Below are 20,796 nucleotides of genomic sequence, written 5' to 3'. Positions count from 1 at the left end.
CCTTGGCTGTTGTGTGTGAAGCCGTGGGCCAGGTGTCTTGTTCCCCCCACGCCAGCCTCCCTCCAACTCCCCAAGACTGTCAGCCTGCTGGGGTGTTAGTTCACCTTGTGCCACTCCCACCCACAGGCTGGCTGCTCAGCCTTGGGTCTGTTTCTGGCCCTCTAGAATCTTCTGTTCTCTCTGTGGCACAAGGAGTTTTACTGCCCCTGACTGGGAGGGTGCGAAAAGGCAGTGTGAGATTCTAGACAGGGGTTTGGGAAGTATAAGAAGTTATTTTAACTGTTACATTGTTTAGGCGTTTGTTTATTTATGCTTGAAAAGTAGAGTGACACAGAGCTAGAGAGAGTCAGAAAGAGAGAGATTCCATCTCGTGGTTCACTTCCCAAGTGACTACAACTGGAAGTCCAGAATTCCATCTGGGTAGGCTCTCAGGTACTTGGGTTATCTGTTGCTGCTGCTTTACCAGCTATGTTACTGGGGAGCTACCAGTTGCGAAGCAGAGTAGCCCAGACTTGTACTTGCATAAGAAACGTGGGCCTCGCAAGTGGTGATTTAGCCCACTGTGCCTCAACGCCAGCGCCAACTGTGGCAGTGTTCAGAGCATTAATATGTCTCCATCATAGGTGCTGAGTCTGCTGTTGGTTTACTGTAGAGCAAGTGTTGCAAGCAGCCAGCATTCACACCAGGCTGTTGTGTGCAAAATATGGCAATTATAGTGAAGGGCAATGAAGACCGCAGAAGTTGCTGTTGAGTTTGGGGGAGGAAATAAATGAAAGCAGCTTCTACATGGAAACTGTCTTGGTTTTGGTGATTGCTGGGAGTCTCTAGGAAGAACCTTTGCCGCCCCCCCCCCCCCAACTGCCACCAAGAAGGTGACAAGTGGTCCCAAGGGTCATGTGCTTGGTCAGGATTCCTGAGCATCCTGGGGACAGAGCCAGCCCACGGTGGCTTTTCACATTTGACTTTCCTTTCTGTTATCTGTACTCAGAACTAGAGGCCCACAAGGTCATTGACTTCTTTTTGTGCTCAGCAGAGGCTGCAGGTGAACCCTGCACAGCACAGAGGCAGCTTGGCCTCCTGTGTCCCCCACCCCTGACACGTTGCGTGTTTTTCCTTTTCTAAGATAAGAAAGAAACAAAGCAGCATTGTGTTTCCCACCCCCTTTTTGGTATGAACTATGCTAAAAGAGAAATAGTAGAAAAAGCCCCCATCCTCACCCCCAGGCTCAGGCCAGCTGGGAAGGGCGGGCCTGGTGATTGGTCTTTCTCTTCCGTTTCGAGGCTTGTCCCCATGAAAAACTAGAGGTGATGTGTGGGTTGGGATGGGCTTGGGTGGGGCCGGTGGCAGCTCTGCTCTACTCTTGGATCTTGCAGGTGGTTTCTGTATGTTGTCTTCGTCCTGCTGCTCGGCGCCGTCTGTACCCGCGAGGCTCTTCGCTATGACTTCCTGATAGCTGAAAAGGTACGTGAGTTCTGCGCTGCCCAAAGGGCTCACGCACAGGCTGGCTCATCCGCTCGTATCGCTCTAAGGCTGCCTCCTCATTGCTGTCCATCTGGGAGTCCCTGTGTCTTGAGCTCAGGACTGAAGGAAAACATGCAGCTTCTTTTCATAGCAGCCTAGGGACAGGTCCCAGTACCCAGGGAAACACAGGAACACAGGTAACTAGAGCCTGAGGATGGCTCCATCCTAGAAACCAGGATCTGGTCAAGCAAATCCCCAGCTCACAAGCACTATGACTTTTGTGGGTTTTTGTTTCATCTTATTTTTTTAAGATTTATTTCTTTATTTGAAAGGAAGAACCACAGAACAAGATGGAATAGGGAGAGAGAGCTTTCATCTGCTGGTTCACTCCCCAAAGGCTACAATGGCCCTGGGCTGAGCTAGGCTGAAGTCAAGAATCAGAAACTCCATCCAGGTCTCCCATGTGAGTTACAGGGACTTAAACCCTTAGCCCCTCTTGCCTTTCTTTCCCAGGTACCTTAACAGGGAGCTGGACTGGATGTGCAACAGCCAGATTCAAACCAGCGCCCAGAGGGGACCAGCATCGCAGGCAGCAGCTTCACGTGCTGCGCCATTACGCTGGCCCCAATGCCTTTGTTTGACCCTTTTCTATACTTTCTGCCCAAATCAGAAAGTACTGATCACAAGAAGCCAAGGAAAGAGGAGGCTGAGGACCCGTGAAGGGGGCAGGGGACAGAGTGAGACAGAGAAGCCACACACCAGGGTGAGGGCCTGGCAGAGAGAGCAGCAGGAGGGGGGCTGGCCTGTCCCTGACAGCCCTGACCTCTCTGGCTTCCCGAAGAATCCCAAGGACTCCAGGCTGTAGCACCTTTGTTTCCGGGACGTGCATCCTGCAGGGGGAGGATGAGTGAAGCCTTTGTGTTCTCTGGCCCCCAAATGGGCTAGAGGTCAGTGATGCCAAGGACATTGATTTGGCACTGCTTGAAGCTCCAGGAATAACATCTCCAAGTGTTTTTCTGGAAATCCCCAAAAACTCCTTCCTTTAGGTTCTTGGAGGAAAACTAGCCTTGAAATTCCCATCAGAGAAGAGGAATCCCCTCCCCAGCCAGCTACAGGTCTCTGCGGGCGCCAGAGAACCCCCTGCCCTGCCGCCATCTGGCAGGCCTGCAGCTGAGCTTCACGGAGAGTGCAGTGTTGAGCTTTAGCAGAGAGTGCGGTGTTGAGCTGGAGTAAGGCTGTGCAGAGCAGGAAAATATGGGGCAGGAATCTTGGAACTCATTTTTTTTTAAAGATTTATTTATTTTATTACAAAGTCAGATATACAGAGAGGAGAAGAGACAGAGAGAAAGATCTTCCATCCGCTGGTTCACTCCCTAAGTGTCTGCAGTGGCCGGAGCTGAGCTGACCTGAATCCAGGAGCCTCTTCCAGGTCTCCCACGCGGGTGCAGGGTCCCAAGGCTTTAGGCCGTCCTCAACTGCTTTCCCAGGCCACAAGCAGGGAGCTGGATGGGAAGTGGAGCTGCCAGGATTAGAACCGGCGCCCATATGGGATCCCAGGGCGTTCAAGGCAAGGACTTTAGCTGCTAGGCCACGGCGCCGGGCCCGGAACTCATTTTTAAAAACAATTTTTATTTAACTATCTCTATTTTATTTGAAAGACAGAGAGGAAGAGATTTCTCTGACTGCTGGTTCACTCCCCAGATGTCAGCAACAGTGAGGACCAGGTCAGGCTCCTTCTAAACCAGGAGTCTGGAACTCCATCCAAGTTGTCCCATGCAGGTGGCAGGGGCCTAAGCCCTAGAGTCGTCATCTGCCTGGCAGGTTGCACATTAGCAGAAAGCTGGAATCTGGAGTGGTGCCAGGACTCAAACCAGCACTCACTGGGTATGAGACACAGGTGTCTGCAGCGATTGCCCCTGTCTGAACTCATTTTGAAGAAATACATTTGAGTTCCAGCATGGTAGCCTGGTGGCTAAAGTTCTTGCCTTATATGCGCCAGGATCACATATGGTCACCAGTTCATATCCCAGCTGCTCTACTTCCCTTTCAGTTCCCTGCTTATGGCCTGGGAAAACAGTAGAGGACAGCCCAAAGCCTTGGGACCCTGCACCAGTGTGGGAGACCCAGAAGAAGCTCCTGGCTCCTGGCTTCAGATTGGCTCAGCTCCAGCCATTGCAGCCACTTAGGGAGTGAATCATTGGACTAATCTGTCTTTCTTCCTCTCTAAAATCTGACTTTCCAATAAAAAAATACATTTGAAGATGGTTTTCACATTGACACAAGTCTCCTTTTAAACCATATAGACACCCATGTAAAAGTGGTGTTTGCTTTTCAAGTGTCATGGCAGTGGCTTGAAAGCGGGTTTTGATAAGGGGGAGCTGGCAGGTTGTCCCAGAGCTGACCCCAGGTGGTGAGGCTTGCTCTGCAGGAAGGAATCCGTTTCCGGTTTTGTACCCACATGCACACTTCTGTCAGGAGTTTCATCTCCCCGGGGGCCTTTTCTCCAGTTGTAGAATGAAAAGCTTAACTGCATTAGAAGAATCAGAGGCCTCCAAGGGCCGCTGAAGTGAGAAGGATCGTTTGACTAGGAAGAACTGATGGCAATTTGTTCTCAGCTCGCCAGCGGCTGGCTGGCTCCATCTTCTTTTGAAGCTGCTGCCTTCGGAGCAGCTTCCTTCAGAGAGGTCCTTTCAAAGCATCAGAGATCCTGGTCTGGATAGAAGATCCCTGGAGCTCCTCTCTCCTCTCCTTCTCTTTGTGGGCGACCTTCTGAATGAAACTGTAGGAAGGCAGGCATCCTTGTGTCCAGAGAAGGCCAGGGGCATCTGCTGAGGGGCCAGGGGCTCAGCAGAGTCTCCAAGGGTGAAACCCCAGAACCCTATAATCAGAACCTGGGCACAGGAATGCTGCCTACCCCAAACAAGAGATAGTAGGCCAGCCCTTGGCCAGTTGGAGGCATCTGTTAAATCAGACTCATCCGTAGTGTGTGGACACACACACACACACCAGGATAAAAGGTGGAGGTTTAATTTTGGGGAGGATGATGTCATTTCCTTGAATTAAATGACTAGGAAGTCTACTAACAAGCTACTATTCTGAACTTCCAGTGGCAAACAAGGGTGGGTGCAGCAAGTGAAGGAACCAATCATGGTAGGACCCAAAATAGCAGCGTCTTCATGTCTGGTGTCCCTCCCGCTACAAACTCCTCCATAACAGGATCTCCAGAAAACACGTTTCCTCCAGAACTTTTCTTCTTTCTCACACTATCCTAAGTGTCCCTTCTTGGCCCTGCCTTGGCAGCAGGAGCAGAAATTACACTTAGTCAATTGGGCCACAGGTGACTTGACTAACAGGGCCTGGAGAACGAGGAGGCTGCAACAGAGAGAAGTTGGAGTGCCAGGGCTGAGTTCCTGCCTGGCCACTGGACCCAGTCTACCATCCTGGTATGGTTTTCACCAGCCATGCAGCTCGGCCTCAGTTCTGGGCCCCTCATGGAGCTTTCCCGGGTGCTGAAGAAGCCAGCTGCATCTTTTGTTGCTGTGAGTTTTGCCATGGGACACAGAGTGGGCTCTCCCCCGACTGCCGCCTTGAGAGCTGGTTCCCACACCTCCCTCTCTCCCCTTTCTGCCAGACCACTCTTGGATGGCTGCAGGCCGCCCTGTTCTTTCTCCACCTGATGGCCAGCTGCTCCGTCTCCAGGTTTCCTGCAGCTTGTTTAGTCTGGTTCTGTCCTTTCCCAATTCTTGAGTGTTGGTCTCAGTAATGTTCTGCTTTTTGTAAAAAAAAGATTTATTTATTTTTATTGGAAAGTCAGATATACAGAGAGGAGGAGAGACAGAGAGGAGGAGGGACAGAGAGGAAGATCCTCTGTCTGATGATTCACTCCCCAAGTGACTGCTATGGCCCGTGGTGTGCTGATCCAAAGCCAGAAGCCAGGAGCCAGGAGCTCTTCCAGGTCTCCTATGTGGGTGCTGGGGCCCAGGGCTCCAGGCCATCCTCGACCGCTCTCCCAGGCCACAAGCAGGGAGCTGGACGGGAAGTGGAGTTGCTGGGATTAGAACCAGCACCCATGTGGGATCCCAGCACGTTCAAGGCAAGGACTTTAGCTGCTAGGCCACGGCGCTGGGCCCATGTTCTGCTTTCTTAAACCATTTTTTAGTGGACTGTAACAGCCCTGAGAGACCTGTGAACACACACTATTTGTCACACAGTAGGTGTTTATTCTGTTTCAGCTCCTCTCCATACTCTTAATGGCGGCACATTGACAGATGTTTCTTTTAGGGACACTTTTTCTTTGGTTGCATGAATCTGCCATATTTAATCGACCAAGAAAAGCCAACATTTTATCTCAATATTATTCAGTGATAGAGACATGAATTGTGTGAAGAATAGTATCCCTAGAGATGAAATTAAGTAGGTTAAATATCTTAAGATACAATTGCATACATGAAAGAGATGATCAAAAAGATCAATTGCCTTTGAAGCTGTGAAGCTTGCTTAGTAGCAAAATAAGAACAAGCTAAGTAGGAAAGGACCCCCAAAGTCTTAGGGTACTCTGAAAAGGTCACAGACAATTGAATTAAGATCACTTTGGAACGAAAGATTATGAAGTCCATGCATGGGTTCTTAAAGGTTTATGGAACACTTACATATATCCTGAAAAATAATATGTGTACACTTACATTTTGATTTTGAAGATTTATTTATTTGACAGACAGAGTTACAGAGAGACGGTGGAGAGATAGAGATCTCCCATGTGATGGTTCATTCCCCAAATGACTGTGACATCCAAAGCTGTGCCAGTCCAAAGCCAGCCTTAAGTTTCTTCTGTGTCTCCCACATGGGTGCGGGAGCCGAAGGACTTGGGCCATCTGCTGCTGCTTTCCCAGGTGCATTAGCAGGGAGCTGGATTGGAAATGAAACATCTAGGACTCCAGTGAGCACTCATATGACATGTTAACACAATAGATCATGGCTTTATTCACTGGACCACAATGCCAGCCTTTTAAGAAGTTTTTTTTTTTTTTTTTTTTTGCACCAAAATGAATGTATCCTTTAATTTTATTCCATGAAGTTTTGAAAGTACTCCCATTTTTTTTAATTAAAAAATTAGGGCCAGCATTGTGGCACAACAGGCTAAGCTGCTACTTACAAATGCCAGCATCTCATATGGGGTGCTATTTTGAGTCTTGTCTGCTGAACTTTTGATTCTGATCCCTGCTGACGTGCCTAGGAGGGGTCAACACTGTGGCATAGCCTGCTAAGCTGCCCCCTGCAATGCCAGCATTTCATATGGGCACTGGTTCTAGTCTAAGCTACTTCACTTCCAATCCAGTTTTTTACCAGTGTGTCTGGAAAAGCAGCAGAAGGTAGCCCAAGTCTTTGGGCTCTTGCACTATGTTGGAGACATGGAAAAAGCTCCTGGCTTTGGATGAACTCAGCTCCAGCCATTGCAGTTATTTGGGGACTCAGCCAGTGATTGGAAGATCTTTCTCCCTCCTTCTCTCCCACCCCTCTCCTCTGTAACTCTGTCTTTCAGATAAAGCAAATCTTAATTAATGCTGTGCTTAGGCAGGCATCAGAAGATAGGCCTAGGGCCCAGCACGATACTGTAGTGGTTAAAGTCCTCGCCTTGCACATGCTGGGATCCCATATGGCCACCGGTTCTAATCCTGGTGGCCTCACTTCCCATCCAGCTCCCTGCTTGGTGCCTGGAAAAGCAGTGGAGGACGGCCCAAAGCCATGGGACTCTGCACCCGCCTCCTTGCTTCGGATCGGCGCAGCACCAGCCGTTGCAATCACCACCGGATGGAAGATCTTTCTGTCTCTCCTCCTCTCTGTATATCTGCCTTTCCAATAAAAATAAATAAATCTTAAAAAAAAAAAAAAAGAAGAAGAAGATGGTCCTTGTGCCCATGTGTAAGACCCAGATGGAATTCTGGGCTCTTGGCTTCTGCCAGCCCCAGGCCCAGCACAAGGTGTTGTGGCAATTTGGGGAGTGAATCGGAAGACTGACGATCTCTCTGTCTCTCTCACTGTCTTTCCCCCTATGTCACTCTATTTCCCAATTAATTAAAAATTTTAAATATTAAATTAAAATAGGGAATGCCATAGAACAAACTCCAGCGATTTCTGACCTTAGCAGTTATGGTTTCTTATATTTAAGGTGATTAGGGAAGCCTATGACATAAGCTGTAAATAGAGAGAGCTAGAGTGTGTCAGTGGCTGGTCCGGTGGCCAAGAATGTGCTAGTAACTCCTAGATACCTTAGGCAGCCCAGCCTCATTGTCGTCTGCCTTCATCAGGGACACAGTGCTGCCCTTCAGAGAGTGAAGCATTTTCTTGTTGGGACTGGCTATCAGAAGAGAGGAAAACTTGACTGAAAGTTGAGATGGTAGTTGATTCGTGGAATGAGGAGAACATGAGAAACTCATGTCTGTGGAAGAACTATGTTGGAAGAAGCAAGAGACTGTGGGGAGATTGTGCGATGGATGCGTTTGGGATTGTAAAGGTGTCATTTGTTTATTTGACAAAGTTACAGATAGGGAAATACACACAGGCAGAGTGAGAGAGATCTTTTATTCAATGGTTCATTCTTCGCATGGCCACAATGGCCAGTACTGGCCTGGACCAAAGCTAGGAACCAAGAGCTTCATTTGGGTCTCCCGTGTGGATGGCAGGGACCCAAATATTTGGGCCATCTGCTGTGTTTCTAGCACATTAACAGAGAGGTGGATTTGGAAGTAGCTGGGGCACAAACCGGTACCCATATAGGATTCTGGTGTCACAGGTGCTTTGTGACACTGGCCCCTCCACATGGCATTAAATCCAGTTACTCAAAGAAAAGGGAGCAGTCAGCAACTGAAGCATAAAATGGGAGCTGGGACAAAACACCACGGACAGAGAGATGGAATGCTCTTGTCAGTAGTTACTGCAAAAAACATTCATTCTACAACATGTAACATTTTAAAAAGATTGATAGAGAAAGAAGGAGAGAGAGACTGATCTTCTGTCCACTGGTTCAGTTGCTGAATGGTCACAATAGCCAGAACTGTGCTGATCTAAAGTATAAAGCCAGGAGCTTCTTCCGGGTCTCCTACACGGATGCAGGATCCCAAAGCCTTGGGCCATCCTCCACTGCTTTCCTCAGCCATAGGCAGGGAGCTGGATGGGAAGTGGAGCAGCTGGGACTTGAACAGGTGCCCATGTGGGATGCTAGTGTTGCAGGTGGTGACCTTATCAGCTGCACTACAACACTAGCCCCCAAAAGATAGTCATTTTTTTGTGTGATGGAACACACAGGTATATAACAAAAGAGGGCCATTTTTTAAAAAAGTGTTGGTACTCATCTGCTTAAAGAACTTTGTACCCCCACCTCCACTGGCACATTTCATGAGTCTGAGCTCAGCACAAGTAGAGAATGTGGTTTAGCTCTGTAAGGGCTAGTAGCCAAGCTGCATGGCTCACTGTTGTGCCTGTGGCATCTGGCTCTGTTCCCAGCACCTCCATCACCCCAACCCCGTGCCAGGAGACTGACCTGTCCTAGTGAATGCTTCCTAGATGCATGAGTCAGTGATAAATGGGAAGGAAGAGACAGCATTCAAACAGGTAAGAGGGGCAATAGAGTTTTTATAATTTATCCAGGCATGAGATCCAACATTTTATTTTTCAGAAAATAGACTACATAGCAGCCTTATGTTTAAGAGTTAAAACACTCACATCCCATATGAGAGTGCCAGCTCTGCTTCCAATCCAACTTCCTGTTACTGCACACCGTGGGCAGTAGCTAGGTGTGATGGCTCATGAACATGGGTCCCTGCTACTGATGTGGGAGCCCCAGGTGGAGTTTTGGGCTCCTGGCTTTGGTCTGGCCTGGTACTAATTATTGTTGGCATTTGGAGGGGTGAATCAGTAAATGGAAGATCTCTCTTCTCTCCATGCTTTTTCTCCCAAAAGAAAAATGTAGAAAGTGAATTTGTCATCTAAATACAGTTGACAAAGTAGACATAAATAAGTCATCATAACAGAACAGCCATACTGGAGCCTCATCTCCAGGTGCTCTGGTGGAATTCCAGGGTGTACCCAGGATGAAGTCACTACATCGTGTGCTCGCTCTATTCCTTAAGCCAGCTTTCTAGGACACCGTATTGGGCAGGTTCATTCCCACTCTGTAAATAGAGACTTCAAATGACAATTTATCACAAATACAAAGAGTCTTTAAAGCATTTGTGGACAAGAACATTACGCAAAAACTACAGATAGGATTCAGCATGGTTTTGAATCTAAAAAAATAATTTAAATTCTATTTTTCCTGAAAAAAAATTTTTTTACAGTACTCTCATATCCTTCTGGAGACGAAGCAGTGGAGTTTCTGCAGGGAGTTCTGTGCCTGACTCTCCTGCGGGATGCTTGAGCAATGCAAGTGGAGGGAGGTGCGGTGGAGGTGAGGTGGGTCTGCTGTGCTCTGCCCAGGGCTCCTGGTGCTGGCTGCACATCACGCTCACCTGGGGCTTCTGAAAACTCAACAGCTTCTGTGTCCTGCTCCAGACGAATCTGTTCAGAAGGCCTGGGGTGATTCTTACCTGGAGCTAGAGTGGAGACACACAGAGCTAAGTTTTCCAAAGGCTAATGATAAAATTTCATCACGGAGTCTCTTTTTTTAAAACAAACAAAAACAGTCCACATAGCATGAACTGGTGGAGAAGACAGAAAACCAGGTAATAAATGAGAGATTGCATCTCAGAGTGCCTCAGGGATTGATCATGGGGTCAGTGGATATAGCAGCTTGTCAGACTTCGAGGTTATGGATCACAGCAAAGTTGTGAAGGTTGGTTAGCTCCCAAGTCCGGTTTGCCCAAACTGTGTGTCAGGTGCTGTGAGGCAGGGGCCAAGATGCTTGATACGGATCTGCATTTAAGAAGCACCTGGTGTTCTGGCAAGATAAGCAGGAGCTAATGAACTATCCCGCAGGGTAAGAGATAACAGGAGCCCACAGTGTGTCTCGAGTAATAAAAAGGTCAGTGAAGAACTGAGACAAGTGAGTTTATGTGGGATAAGAATGACAGCCTGCATTTGTATAGGGAAGAGCAGTCCCTGGTGAATTAAAGAGGAGATGGGCTCTACGGTAGGCTTGAGCTTTTGTCCTTCAAGCCTCTGACATCCCTGACCATGGCAGGCTAACCCACGTTACGCACAATCTTGAAGTGTCTCCATTTAATACGCCAACAGCTGGAAGGAACTGACCCTCTCCTGCCTGTCCCTTTGCAGCCCTGGAAGGGCACTTGACCCAGACTGGGTCATCAGATGCTCCAAATAAAATGAATGAGGCAGAGATAGCGATGGTGAGGGGTGGGCTTTGGATACATCAGTTAGGACACCATCCATTCCCCCTAACCCCATCTTTGTGCCTGGTTCGAGTTCCAGCTCCTCTACTGTTGCTACAGCCTCCTGCTAATGTGCATCCTGGGAGTCAGCAGGTGCTGGCTCAAGCCATCTCCACCCATTTAGGAGACTTAGATCAAGTTCCAGACTCTGGCGATCCAGGGGGAGGGAATCAGAGGGTGGAAGCTCTCTCTGGGGGTTTCTTTGTCTTTGAAATAAAATATAAGTGATTTTTAAAGGAAAGAATGTTGAGAATTTCTCTGCATGGCTGTTAGTAGCGTCCAGATCACATTGTCCCTGTTGAAGTCCAGGTGTGTCTTCTGGCTTATTCTGAACCTAAAACTTTTAGCTTCTCAATGATTCTGCTAATCTCCAGTATCCTACAGACATACCTCTTTTTTCTTTGGTTTTGTTTTTTTAAAGGGAGCAAGGTGCCTTTTCCTGAGCAAGAATCGTAATGCAGGATTCAGCCAAGTTATTCCAGGGGTAACTTAGGAGCCAGAAAGGAGATCCAGCCATGGCTTACGTTCAGTGTGGCTCAGTGACAGGGATCCAGGGGCATTGCTGAAGCAAGGGAAGAAAATATGGGACAAGGTCAGCCTTCAGCAAGAAGGGTAACAAAGCTGGACGTTAAATCTGACCTCTCTGTAAGAGCTGGGTAAAGGCGCTTGGCCACTGAATTCGAGTACAGTGCATGGGGGCACTGCCAACAACCAGGAGAGCAGAGAGCCTTGCCTGAGCACAGGGGAGGTCCATTTCAGGCTGGCGTGGGGGCTTCAGACTGGTGGTCAGGGACACAGAGGGATGGTTCTGATCTGCTCGCCCTCTCTGACCTTGTCTGCAGACACCTTGTAGGCCAAGGTGAGAGGTCCCATTGAGCCCCTCAGCATGCATCTTTCTGAATTAGACACAGCAAACTAGGCTGAGTCACCACAGGGCGCAGTCCCCACCTCTGCTTGAGGTGCACAAAGCCCTGAGGAAGAGGAACTGGAGGTGGCCTCATGGAGGAGATGAGGTTTATGCTGAGCCCCAAGGCACGCTTAGGAGTTTAGTAGACTGACAGTAGATAGAGGGGAGTGGGTGGATAGAGTTCCAGCCGGCAGAGAAATCAACCCCCACCCCCCCAGTGTGCTGATTGTGGAGTTAGCAGGATCATGGGCCTTGTGGGAGCCGCTGCCCTGTTTGCAGCAGAGCTCTTGGGTCAGATTTGAGTTTAGATGGGTTACTGTGGCAGAGCATTGGGGTGATGCAGAGCGAGAACAGCGCAGAGGCAGGAGGAGGCCATCAACACTGTGGTTGGACAGTGGATTTCCAAGGATGGTCCCCAAGCCATCAGCACCAAGATCGTCGGGAAGCCTGCTGGCAATCCGGATTCTTACCACTTGAAACAGAAGCTCTGGGTGACACCCAGAAACTTCCCCAAGTCCTGTGGATGAGTCTGATGCCTGCCGGGTTTGAGAACCTGTGTAGTCCCTGCCAGATGTGACGGTGGACTGACCTGGAGCAGTGGAGTGCAGTGTGTGTTTCAGGGAAAGACTCTGTCCCAGAGGGTTATCCTGGGGTGGAGGGCTGTGCTCTGTTGCAGTCAGCTGGGTGGCATGGGGGGCAGTGGAAAGGTCCGGCATTGGGTTAATGAAGCTGTTTCTCCCTTAGGTGTCTCTAGTGGGCTTCCTGTTCCTGCTGGGCTTGTACATCTCATCTCTGGCCTCCTGCATGGGAGGGCTCTATGGAGCTCCCCGGATTCTGCAGTGCATTGCCCAGGAGAAGGTGATCCCTGCACTCGCCGGCCTGGGCCAAGGGGTGAGAAGCACACATTTTCCCGTGAACCCACTTGTTGGCACACACATGCTTTAGTTGTTCTGATAGGAGTCCTTGCACAGCTCTGCCACATGAGACAGATGAGAATGCAGTGATTTTTTTCCAGCCCCATCTTGTGGCCTGCTTTAGGCTGGGGTCAGTTCAATGAATCATCTTAAATGTCTATAGCACCCTGGGCCCCCAGCACAGGGTTAGCCAGCCAGGCCCAGCAACAACTTGCACTCGAGCATCAAGAACAGGAGGGCCCTGGCTCCCGATAAAAATACATTAGGCTTAGTGGTTAAGATGCAGGTTAGCAGAGCCGCATACCACATCAGAGTACATGAGTTTGAGTCCTGGCCATGCTTCCAACTCCAGCTTCCTGCTAATGTGCAACTTGGGGAGCACATGGGAGACCTTGATGGTTCCCAACCTCCAGTTTTAGTGTGGAAGATTCCTTTGGTTAGGGAGGGAGCCAACTCTCAAGTCTCATCTTGTCCTCAGGGATTGCTGTTGGATGATTTGCCACATCCCTGGCCTCTGAGCTCTCTGCTGTCAGGCCCCAAACCATAACTACCTCTGTGTGGCTTGGATGAGAAATGGCGGGGGTGCAGCCCCAAGGACCTTCTGACAACCGAGAGGATGACAAGAGAGAAACAGAATCTGAGAATCCTGCTTCCCAATAGCTTGCTAGGGTCCGCAGAGGCCTTCTGCCAGCCGCTCAGGTTCCTAGCCTCTCGTGAGCAAACCATGCTTGCCTCCTCCTTGTCTTACTCCACCCTCCTGTCCTCCGTCACCTGAGCTGTGGAGGGGCAGGCACTGTTGTCCCTCCTGTCTTCTGTGTGTGGATTTTTGTTTCACTTCGTTTATTTTAGGAGGCCCAAGTGCCTAAAATGATCTTTTCGTACAAAGGCGGAGAGAATGCACTCTTTGTTTTTCCATCGTGTGGCTCTCCTGTGTTCTGATTCCTTAGTTCCCCACAGATTCACACCTGTGTGACCTCCAGTAAACCGTGCTGCAGAGAGTCACCTCACGTGTTGTAGTGATGTGAGTACCCCTGAATTCATGGCTAGTAGATCATATCATTTTGTATTTTTACCAGCCATGTGGGAGAGGGTTCGTTTTCCCATAGCCAGGGACACCAAGTGATTTGCACCCGAAGAGCCTGTTTCCCAGGACTGTGCTCATGTCCCACCTTCCAGAACACTTTCCAGTCAGCTGGACCCTGGACTTCCTCTTTCACATGACCCACAGCCCTCTGTAGGGCCAGAGGGCAGGCTAAGAGCCCACCTGTGACTGTGAGACCCCCTTGCTATGATCTGACAGAGGAAGGGGGTGGGTGCCCAGCTGCAGGCTCTGCATGGGTGTTTCCTGACAAAGGTGGAGGAGTGCAAATATTCTCGACATGAACCTGATCTTCCCCATCATGATCATGTCAGGTGTATTTGCCAAGGAAGGAAGATAGATCCTATTTGATTGAGGAAGTTGTGTCTGCTTTACATGACTAAGTTCCCAAGAGAAGCTTCTTCAGGGAGGAAGAAGTGTCATTTCAGCTGACAGGTTGAAAATCAGGCGGCTCCGCTGGGCTCTAGTTGGAGTTGGTTGTGGCAGCCGCAGAGGTACAATCGCAGGATGAGCCAGAAAGGGGCAAGAATAAAACTAGTCTGAGCTTGGACTCAAAATAACTCAAAACTGTCTCCAGAACTACCCTCAGAGGGCACATCGCTATTGACCCAGGGACCTCCCACTGGCCCCACCCCCTGGCCACAGTAATTATAATTAGTTCGAGACTCCACCCTTACACTCCATCAGCCGGTAACATTAAGACTTTGTCGTAGGTTTTAACACCAACATCTGCACCCAGAGCAGGTTGTTTTGTTTGCTTTTAAGTGTAAACATTTAGAAGTGAGGCATTCATGTGCATATGCGTCCTGGGCAGCAAACACAGCATTAGCAAGGAACTCGTCTCCAGCTCATTGTCAGATGTCCAGTTTTACTAATTGTATGGTGAGCAATGGCATCTTAGAATATTGAGATTTGCATTGTGCTTGCAATAAATGAAGCTGAATGTTTTAGAGAGCTATTTATGACATTTCCATGATTATTGCTCATTTTCATTTACTGACAGCACTTCTTTATTAAGAAGAGTATATTTTTTTTAAGATTTATTTATTTTCATGGGAAAGGCAAAATTTACAGAGAGAAGGAGAGACAAAAAAAAATCTTCCATCCTCTGGTTCACTCCCTTGAATGGTCACAATGATTGGAGTTAAGCTGATCTGATCCTCTTCCATGTCTCCCACACAGGTGCAGGGATCCAAGGCTTTGGGCCGTCCTCTGCTGCTTTCCCAGGCCACAAGCAGGGAGCTGGATGGGAAGTGGAGCAGCTGAGACACAAACTGGCACCCATATGAGATGCCGGCACTTGCAGGTGGTGGATTAACCAATCAAGTCCTCCCCCAGGAAGAGTAATTTTTTGTGATACATATTTCAGATATTTTTTTCTGATTAGACATCTGTCTTTTAGCTTTGGAACTTTATTTTTCAAAGCTTCTTTACATATGATTAAATTTTATTAGCCGCTTTTTTTTAAATGGGGTAGAATGAAAAAGACAGTACGTTCTGAGATATATTTGATATAAAAAAGGGGAAAAATGCCAGTAAGAGCAATTTTAAGAATAACTATCTAGGACAACCTCTCCACGGGGTCACTGCCAGCCCTGAGGCCACTCTTCCCCGTCCTGGGCCCGAGTTCGTTGTTCTCAAGTGATCAACACTTTCATAAGTCTGTGATAGCCATTCCCTGGCTTTCTTTGTGGTTTTACTCCAGCAGTTGGTACGGTTGTTTTGTTTTGTTTTTCCAGAAAAGGGTCAGGCTTATAGTAGGCATTATGGACCAAATGGGATTGCCTACAACCCCTCAGCTCTGCTGTTGTAGTGCACAGATAGCCATGGACAATTCCCAGTTCTTCACTCATGGACATAAATCTGAATTGCACCAAATGTCCATTCAGCACACCCTCCCCCATGTGTTTAAAAATTATAAAACCAGGCCTGGTGCAGTAGCCTAGAGGTTAAAGTCCTCGCCTTGAATGCATCAGTATCTCATATGGGTGCCGGTTCTAATCCTGGCAGCCCCGGTTCCTATCCAGCTCCCTGCTTGAGGCCTGGGAAAGCAGTGGAGGATGGCCCAGGGCCTTGAGACCCTGCACCCGTGTGGGAGACCTGGAAGAAGTTCCTGGCTCCTGGCTTTGGATCAGCACAGCACAGCTCAGGCTATTGTGATCACTTGGGTAGTGAATCATCAGATGGAAGATCTTGCTCTTTGTCTCTCCTCCTTTCTGTGTATCAGACTTTCCAACAAAAATAAATAAATCTTAAACAAAAAATTATAAAACCAATGGCCAGCATCATGGCATAATAGGTAAAGCCACTGCCTATTATGCCTGTGTCCCATTTGGCACAGTGTCCCAGCTTCTCCAACTTCCAACTCAGTTCCCTGCTACTGGCCTAGAAAAAGCAACGAAAGTTGGTCTAGATGCTTGGACCCCTATCACCCACAGCTTCCACCTAAGGCAACACTGGGCCAACATCGTGCTCATCTGAGGAGTGAACCAGCAAATGGAAGATCTCTGTCTCTCCCTCTCTTTCTCTTTCAGATAAATAAAGAAAAATGAAAATGTAAGACCCTTTTTAGTTCAAGGGCAGTGCTAGAGGTGACCAAGGACCCAGAGTTTGACTGTTGGTTGACTCCCTGCACCTACATCTCTAAATAGGATAGTTCGCTGTCATCTGTTTCTGACCTGTGAGTGAGACCAGAGACTCCCTTATGGCAGGCTTTCTTCACTCACCACCAGGTTTGTGTCATATCCACGTCTGTGTGTGCTATTTGGGACTGTGATGGCCAAGGTGATGTCTACTTGGCACAAGTTCTGGTGCCTGTGCAGAAGCTCTCCAGACTATAAATCCGTTTAGTGGAATTGCCAGATCAGGAGATAGATAGAGCTTCACTTTCTTTTTGCTCCATCCTCTTTCCCAAAATAAACTAAGTTGTACTTCTGTCAAGCAGGAGATAAGAGTTCCCATCGTATGTTTTTGTCAATGCTTGATGTTATCAGATTTAAAAATGTTTACCACACTGTTGTTTGTCATTGTGGTTTTAATTCAAGCTTCTTTAATGACTAATGAATTAGGCATCCTTTTAATGTTTTAACAGCTATTCTCTTACACAATTTACTTGTTCAAACCTTTTTATTTTTCTTTTGAAGAGGGAGTGTCTGTCTTTCTTATAAATACTTTGCAGAGATTCTATTTTCTGGGTATCTTTTATCAGTTATATGTGCTACAAGTATCTTTCTCCATTATGTGGTGTAGTGTTTTTTTCTTTTAGGGTTTTTCTGCTAAAAGAAAGTTCATGTGTGCCTGCTTCATCACTTTACAGTCCTTCCTTGTCCAAGGCCCTGCCTGGGCCACAGGTGTTTCATAAGTATGTGTCTTTAATTAAAAGTATTTCAAGTAATAGAAAAAGTTTACAGAAGGGAGTTCCTTGGGCATACACAGCCTTCAAGGCCATGAGTTTTTCAGCTTCCCTAAGACCTTCTTTAAAGTTCTCTTTCGTTTCTGAAGTTTCACTTTGTGGTAGTTTTATCATTAGAATCCACTAAACAACCATTGCAAGTATAACCCACAAAATGTCATTCTGAAAGGCAACAAAAATGCATTTTTACTTTTTATTTTTAGAAATCAGTTATTTTATTTTTGTTTTTATTTTATTTGAAAGGCAGAGAGACAGAACCTCCATGTGCTGATTTACCGCTCAGATGCTCCAGCAGCCAGGGCCTGGCAGGACAAAGCAGGAACTCAGAACTGAGTCTGGTTGTCCTTCTGGGTAGCAGTGACCAAGGACTTGAGTATCCTGCTTCCAGGATACACATTAGCAGGAAGCTAGAGTTGGAAGCAGAGCCAAGACTTGAACCCAGGCACTGATCTGTAGCCGTCTTGAGTGTCATTCTACCTGCTAAGCCAAACACTCACCCCATTTACTCTTTTTCTTAAGAGAGTTTTACTGTAACGTTTTGAGGACACCATCTCAGATGAGGGAGGGCTCGGATCCTGAGGCCGGCTGCAACCTATCCCTCCTAAAGTGGCTGTCTATGCCAGGCCTGGATGAGGGGAGACTCCTGGAGGGACACGTGTGGGAGACTGACTAAAGACCTACCCGAAATGTTGAGCAGACAGTTGGATAGTTAAGCCTGAAATTCAGAGGAATGTTTTAGACTGGAAGTTCAGATGCAGGGGTTGTCAGCATCAGGCTGGCATTAAACCCACAAGGCTGCTTGAGATTACCCAGGGACTCAGTAGAGATAGAGAGGAGGCCTGAGGATAGAGCCATGAACTGCTTTCAGTGTCAATTTCAGAGCCCAAGAGGGGCCAACAATAGAGTCTGAGAAGGGACCACCAGTGAGAATGAAGACAAAGAGAGAAGTCTTTGAGGAGGACAGCATGGCCAGTAGTCCAAATGGAATTCTTTGGATACCCAAGATGGGGACTGAGCAGTTCCTGTTGTTTTTGACCTAAGAACTGTGTCATTGGCTGTGATGAATGCTGGCAGGAGTGTCAGCACATCCTTCCCCAACTGTCCCTTTAAAGACCATTATGCTGACCTCCACCCATAACAGGTGTGTGAGCGTATATTCAAGGGTGCGTGTTTAGTGTCAGAGACCCCAAAGCCAGTTGAATCTGCAGATTCTGTTTTCTGGGACCTGCTATTCTGTGGGAAGAATCTGCCAGGCATGGCTTTCATAGCCAAGGCTGGTGTTGAAATCCAGTGAAAGATAAAAGAGCTCACATTTAGGAAGTCAGCATCCTCTGACGTCTCATGTTAACAGTTTCTGAAACAGCTAACACCTATGGTACACTAGGAGCCCACAGTGTGTGAGTTCATTGTTAAGGATTTTACTTGCGTTAGCTCTGCTCTCAGAATGACCCCTTGACTTGGATATCATTGTCCCAAGCATGTAGATAAACAGCCACATGGTTAAGAAATGTCTGAACCGCTATGGTTTTGGACTCACATAACTCCTACAATGTTTGAAGTTTTCTGTCTGAAATCTTCTAGGCCTAAATGGTGTTTTTGTTCTCCAGAAAGGACCAAATAAAACACCTGTGACTGCCATCTGCCTGACCAGCTTGGTGACCATGGCCTTTGTCCTGGTGGGTCAGGTGAACATTCTGGCCCCTATCGTGACCATCAACTTCATGCTGACATACGTGGCAGTGGACTACTCATTCTTCTCTCTGTCCATGGACTCCTGCAGCTCCTCGCGGGCGCCCGAGCCAGTGCTCAGGGAGGGCATGGAAGCTGTCCACTGTTCAGAACACCTGCTCCCGGAGAAGGCTCCCAGCTATGGCTCCGAGGGCCCCACCCGAAGCCTCTCAAAGGGCACGCTTCTGGAATTCACCAAAGACATGGACCAGCTCCTCCGGCTTACCAGCGAGCTTGAGAGTAGCCAGCCCCGGCAAGAAGACGAGAGCAGAATTGCTGGGAGTCAGAAGAGGAAAGGCAAGAAGGCTACAAAACACACCCTACATGACAGCTTCCTCCTGGACTCCAGGTCCTCTACTTCCCTCTCTCCTGATGGCTCTGACAAGTCGCCCACTGCCTCCTGGGAGAGACAAGGGTCCAGCTGGAATAAGCAGACTTTCAGGAATGAAGGGACTTGGCCTGCGGGAGCGTGTGAGGAACTTGCTCAGGAGCTGTGTGACCAGCGTCGGCCAAGTAGAGAAGGTGAGTGCCCAGGACCCGTGCCGGACCTCTGATTTCTGGGTGTCATGACCAGGGTTTAAAATTAGGCATCAGCTGAATTATTTCTGATTCTTCTCTGCCGTTGATACTGTTGTTAATTTTAAGCACAAATTACTGTGCAGTTCCATATGTCAGAACTGGGAGCCATGGCTTAACAATTGAATAAAATTTCTTTTCACTCAAAACTCCATTGAGGTCTGATGCCAGTGTTATGGGAAGGGATTTCTCCCTTCAAGAGAAGTCCAGATGTGCTGACAAGCTGCTCGCCTATGGAAGAAGAGTCTTTCAAGCTTTGCAAGAAAGGGAGGAAAGGAGGTAGCTAAAGGAACATGGCTTTGCTTTCTCAAGTGTAGAAACAGAGACAAGACAGAAACTCTAAGAGAAAAAGCTCATGGTTTGTAAGGAACAGCCATGTTCTAGGTGGTTTACATTACCCTGGGGGCTCGGCAAGGTCACAGAGCAGTCTCCGAGCTGGTTCGTTGTGCAGTTGGACGTGGCTCCTGGCCTGCCTACACTTGGCGCTTGTGTATGTTACTCCACCTCCCTGCCCTTAACACCTGTCCCGACAGGCGTGGACCAAGAGCGGGAGGCGTTATCAAGACAAACCCTTTACGTATTCCTATGGACTTGTTTTTCCTTTATGATTTCTAAATCGGTGATAGAATCTTTTCATGGTAGGAACATTATTTAATTTTTTAAGAAAATTTGTCAAAACAGCAAATATGAAGTTTAATAAACCCACTGGTTTCCAGTCACATAGGGAAAATAGTTCTTGCTCTTCCATACCACCATTGCTGTCCTTTTCTGTGTCCTACTCCCAGAAAACCTCACTTTTAAACCAAAAAGTTGAATCCTTTGTTGATGCCCCTGACAGCTTCTTTTTTTTTATTATGTATGTATTTGAAAGTCAGAGTTAGAAAGAGAGGGAGATACAGAGAGAGCTTCCATTCACTGTTTTGTTCCCCAGAAGACTGTAACAGCTGGAGTGGACCAGGCTGAAGCCAGGAGCCAGGAGCTTCAGCTGAGTCTCCCACTTCGATGGGAACATGGGAACAAGCCCTTGGGCCATCTTCTGCTGCTCTTGCCAGGCCGACAGCAGGGAGCTGGAATGGAAATCAAGTAGTTGGGACCTGAACCTGTAGCCATGGGGGATGGCAGCCTTGCAGGTAGCTTCTTGATCACTCAAATTCAGACACCAACTTTTGATTTCCTGTGATAGTAACAGGACTTAATTATTTTACATCACTCTGACTTCTCTTCATTTAATATCCCTAAGTTATAACATAGGTTTTTTTGAATAATTAAGAGCTAGACTTTCTATTGGCATGACTAAGGAAATATTACTTCCTAAT

General features: G+C 47.8%; 1 protein-coding gene across 1 annotated transcript in view; it reads left to right on the top strand.

The window, feature by feature from the left end:
• SLC12A8 (solute carrier family 12 member 8) overlaps positions 1–20,796 on the top strand; it is a 155,737-nt gene that overhangs the window by 108,957 nt on the left and 25,984 nt on the right. Inside the window, exons 7-9 of the mRNA XM_058662009.1 lie at positions 1,374–1,461; positions 12,496–12,642; positions 18,784–19,426. Coding sequence (XP_058517992.1) covers positions 1,374–1,461; positions 12,496–12,642; positions 18,784–19,426 — 878 coding nt within the window. The remainder of the gene's footprint in view (positions 1–1,373; positions 1,462–12,495; positions 12,643–18,783; positions 19,427–20,796) is intronic.

Source organism: Ochotona princeps, chromosome 3, assembly GCF_030435755.1.
Source record: "Ochotona princeps isolate mOchPri1 chromosome 3, mOchPri1.hap1, whole genome shotgun sequence".
Lineage (NCBI taxonomy): Eukaryota > Metazoa > Chordata > Mammalia > Lagomorpha > Ochotonidae > Ochotona > Ochotona princeps.
Note: the sequence above shows the minus strand (reverse complement) of the source record. Positions and strands in the feature narration are given on the sequence as shown.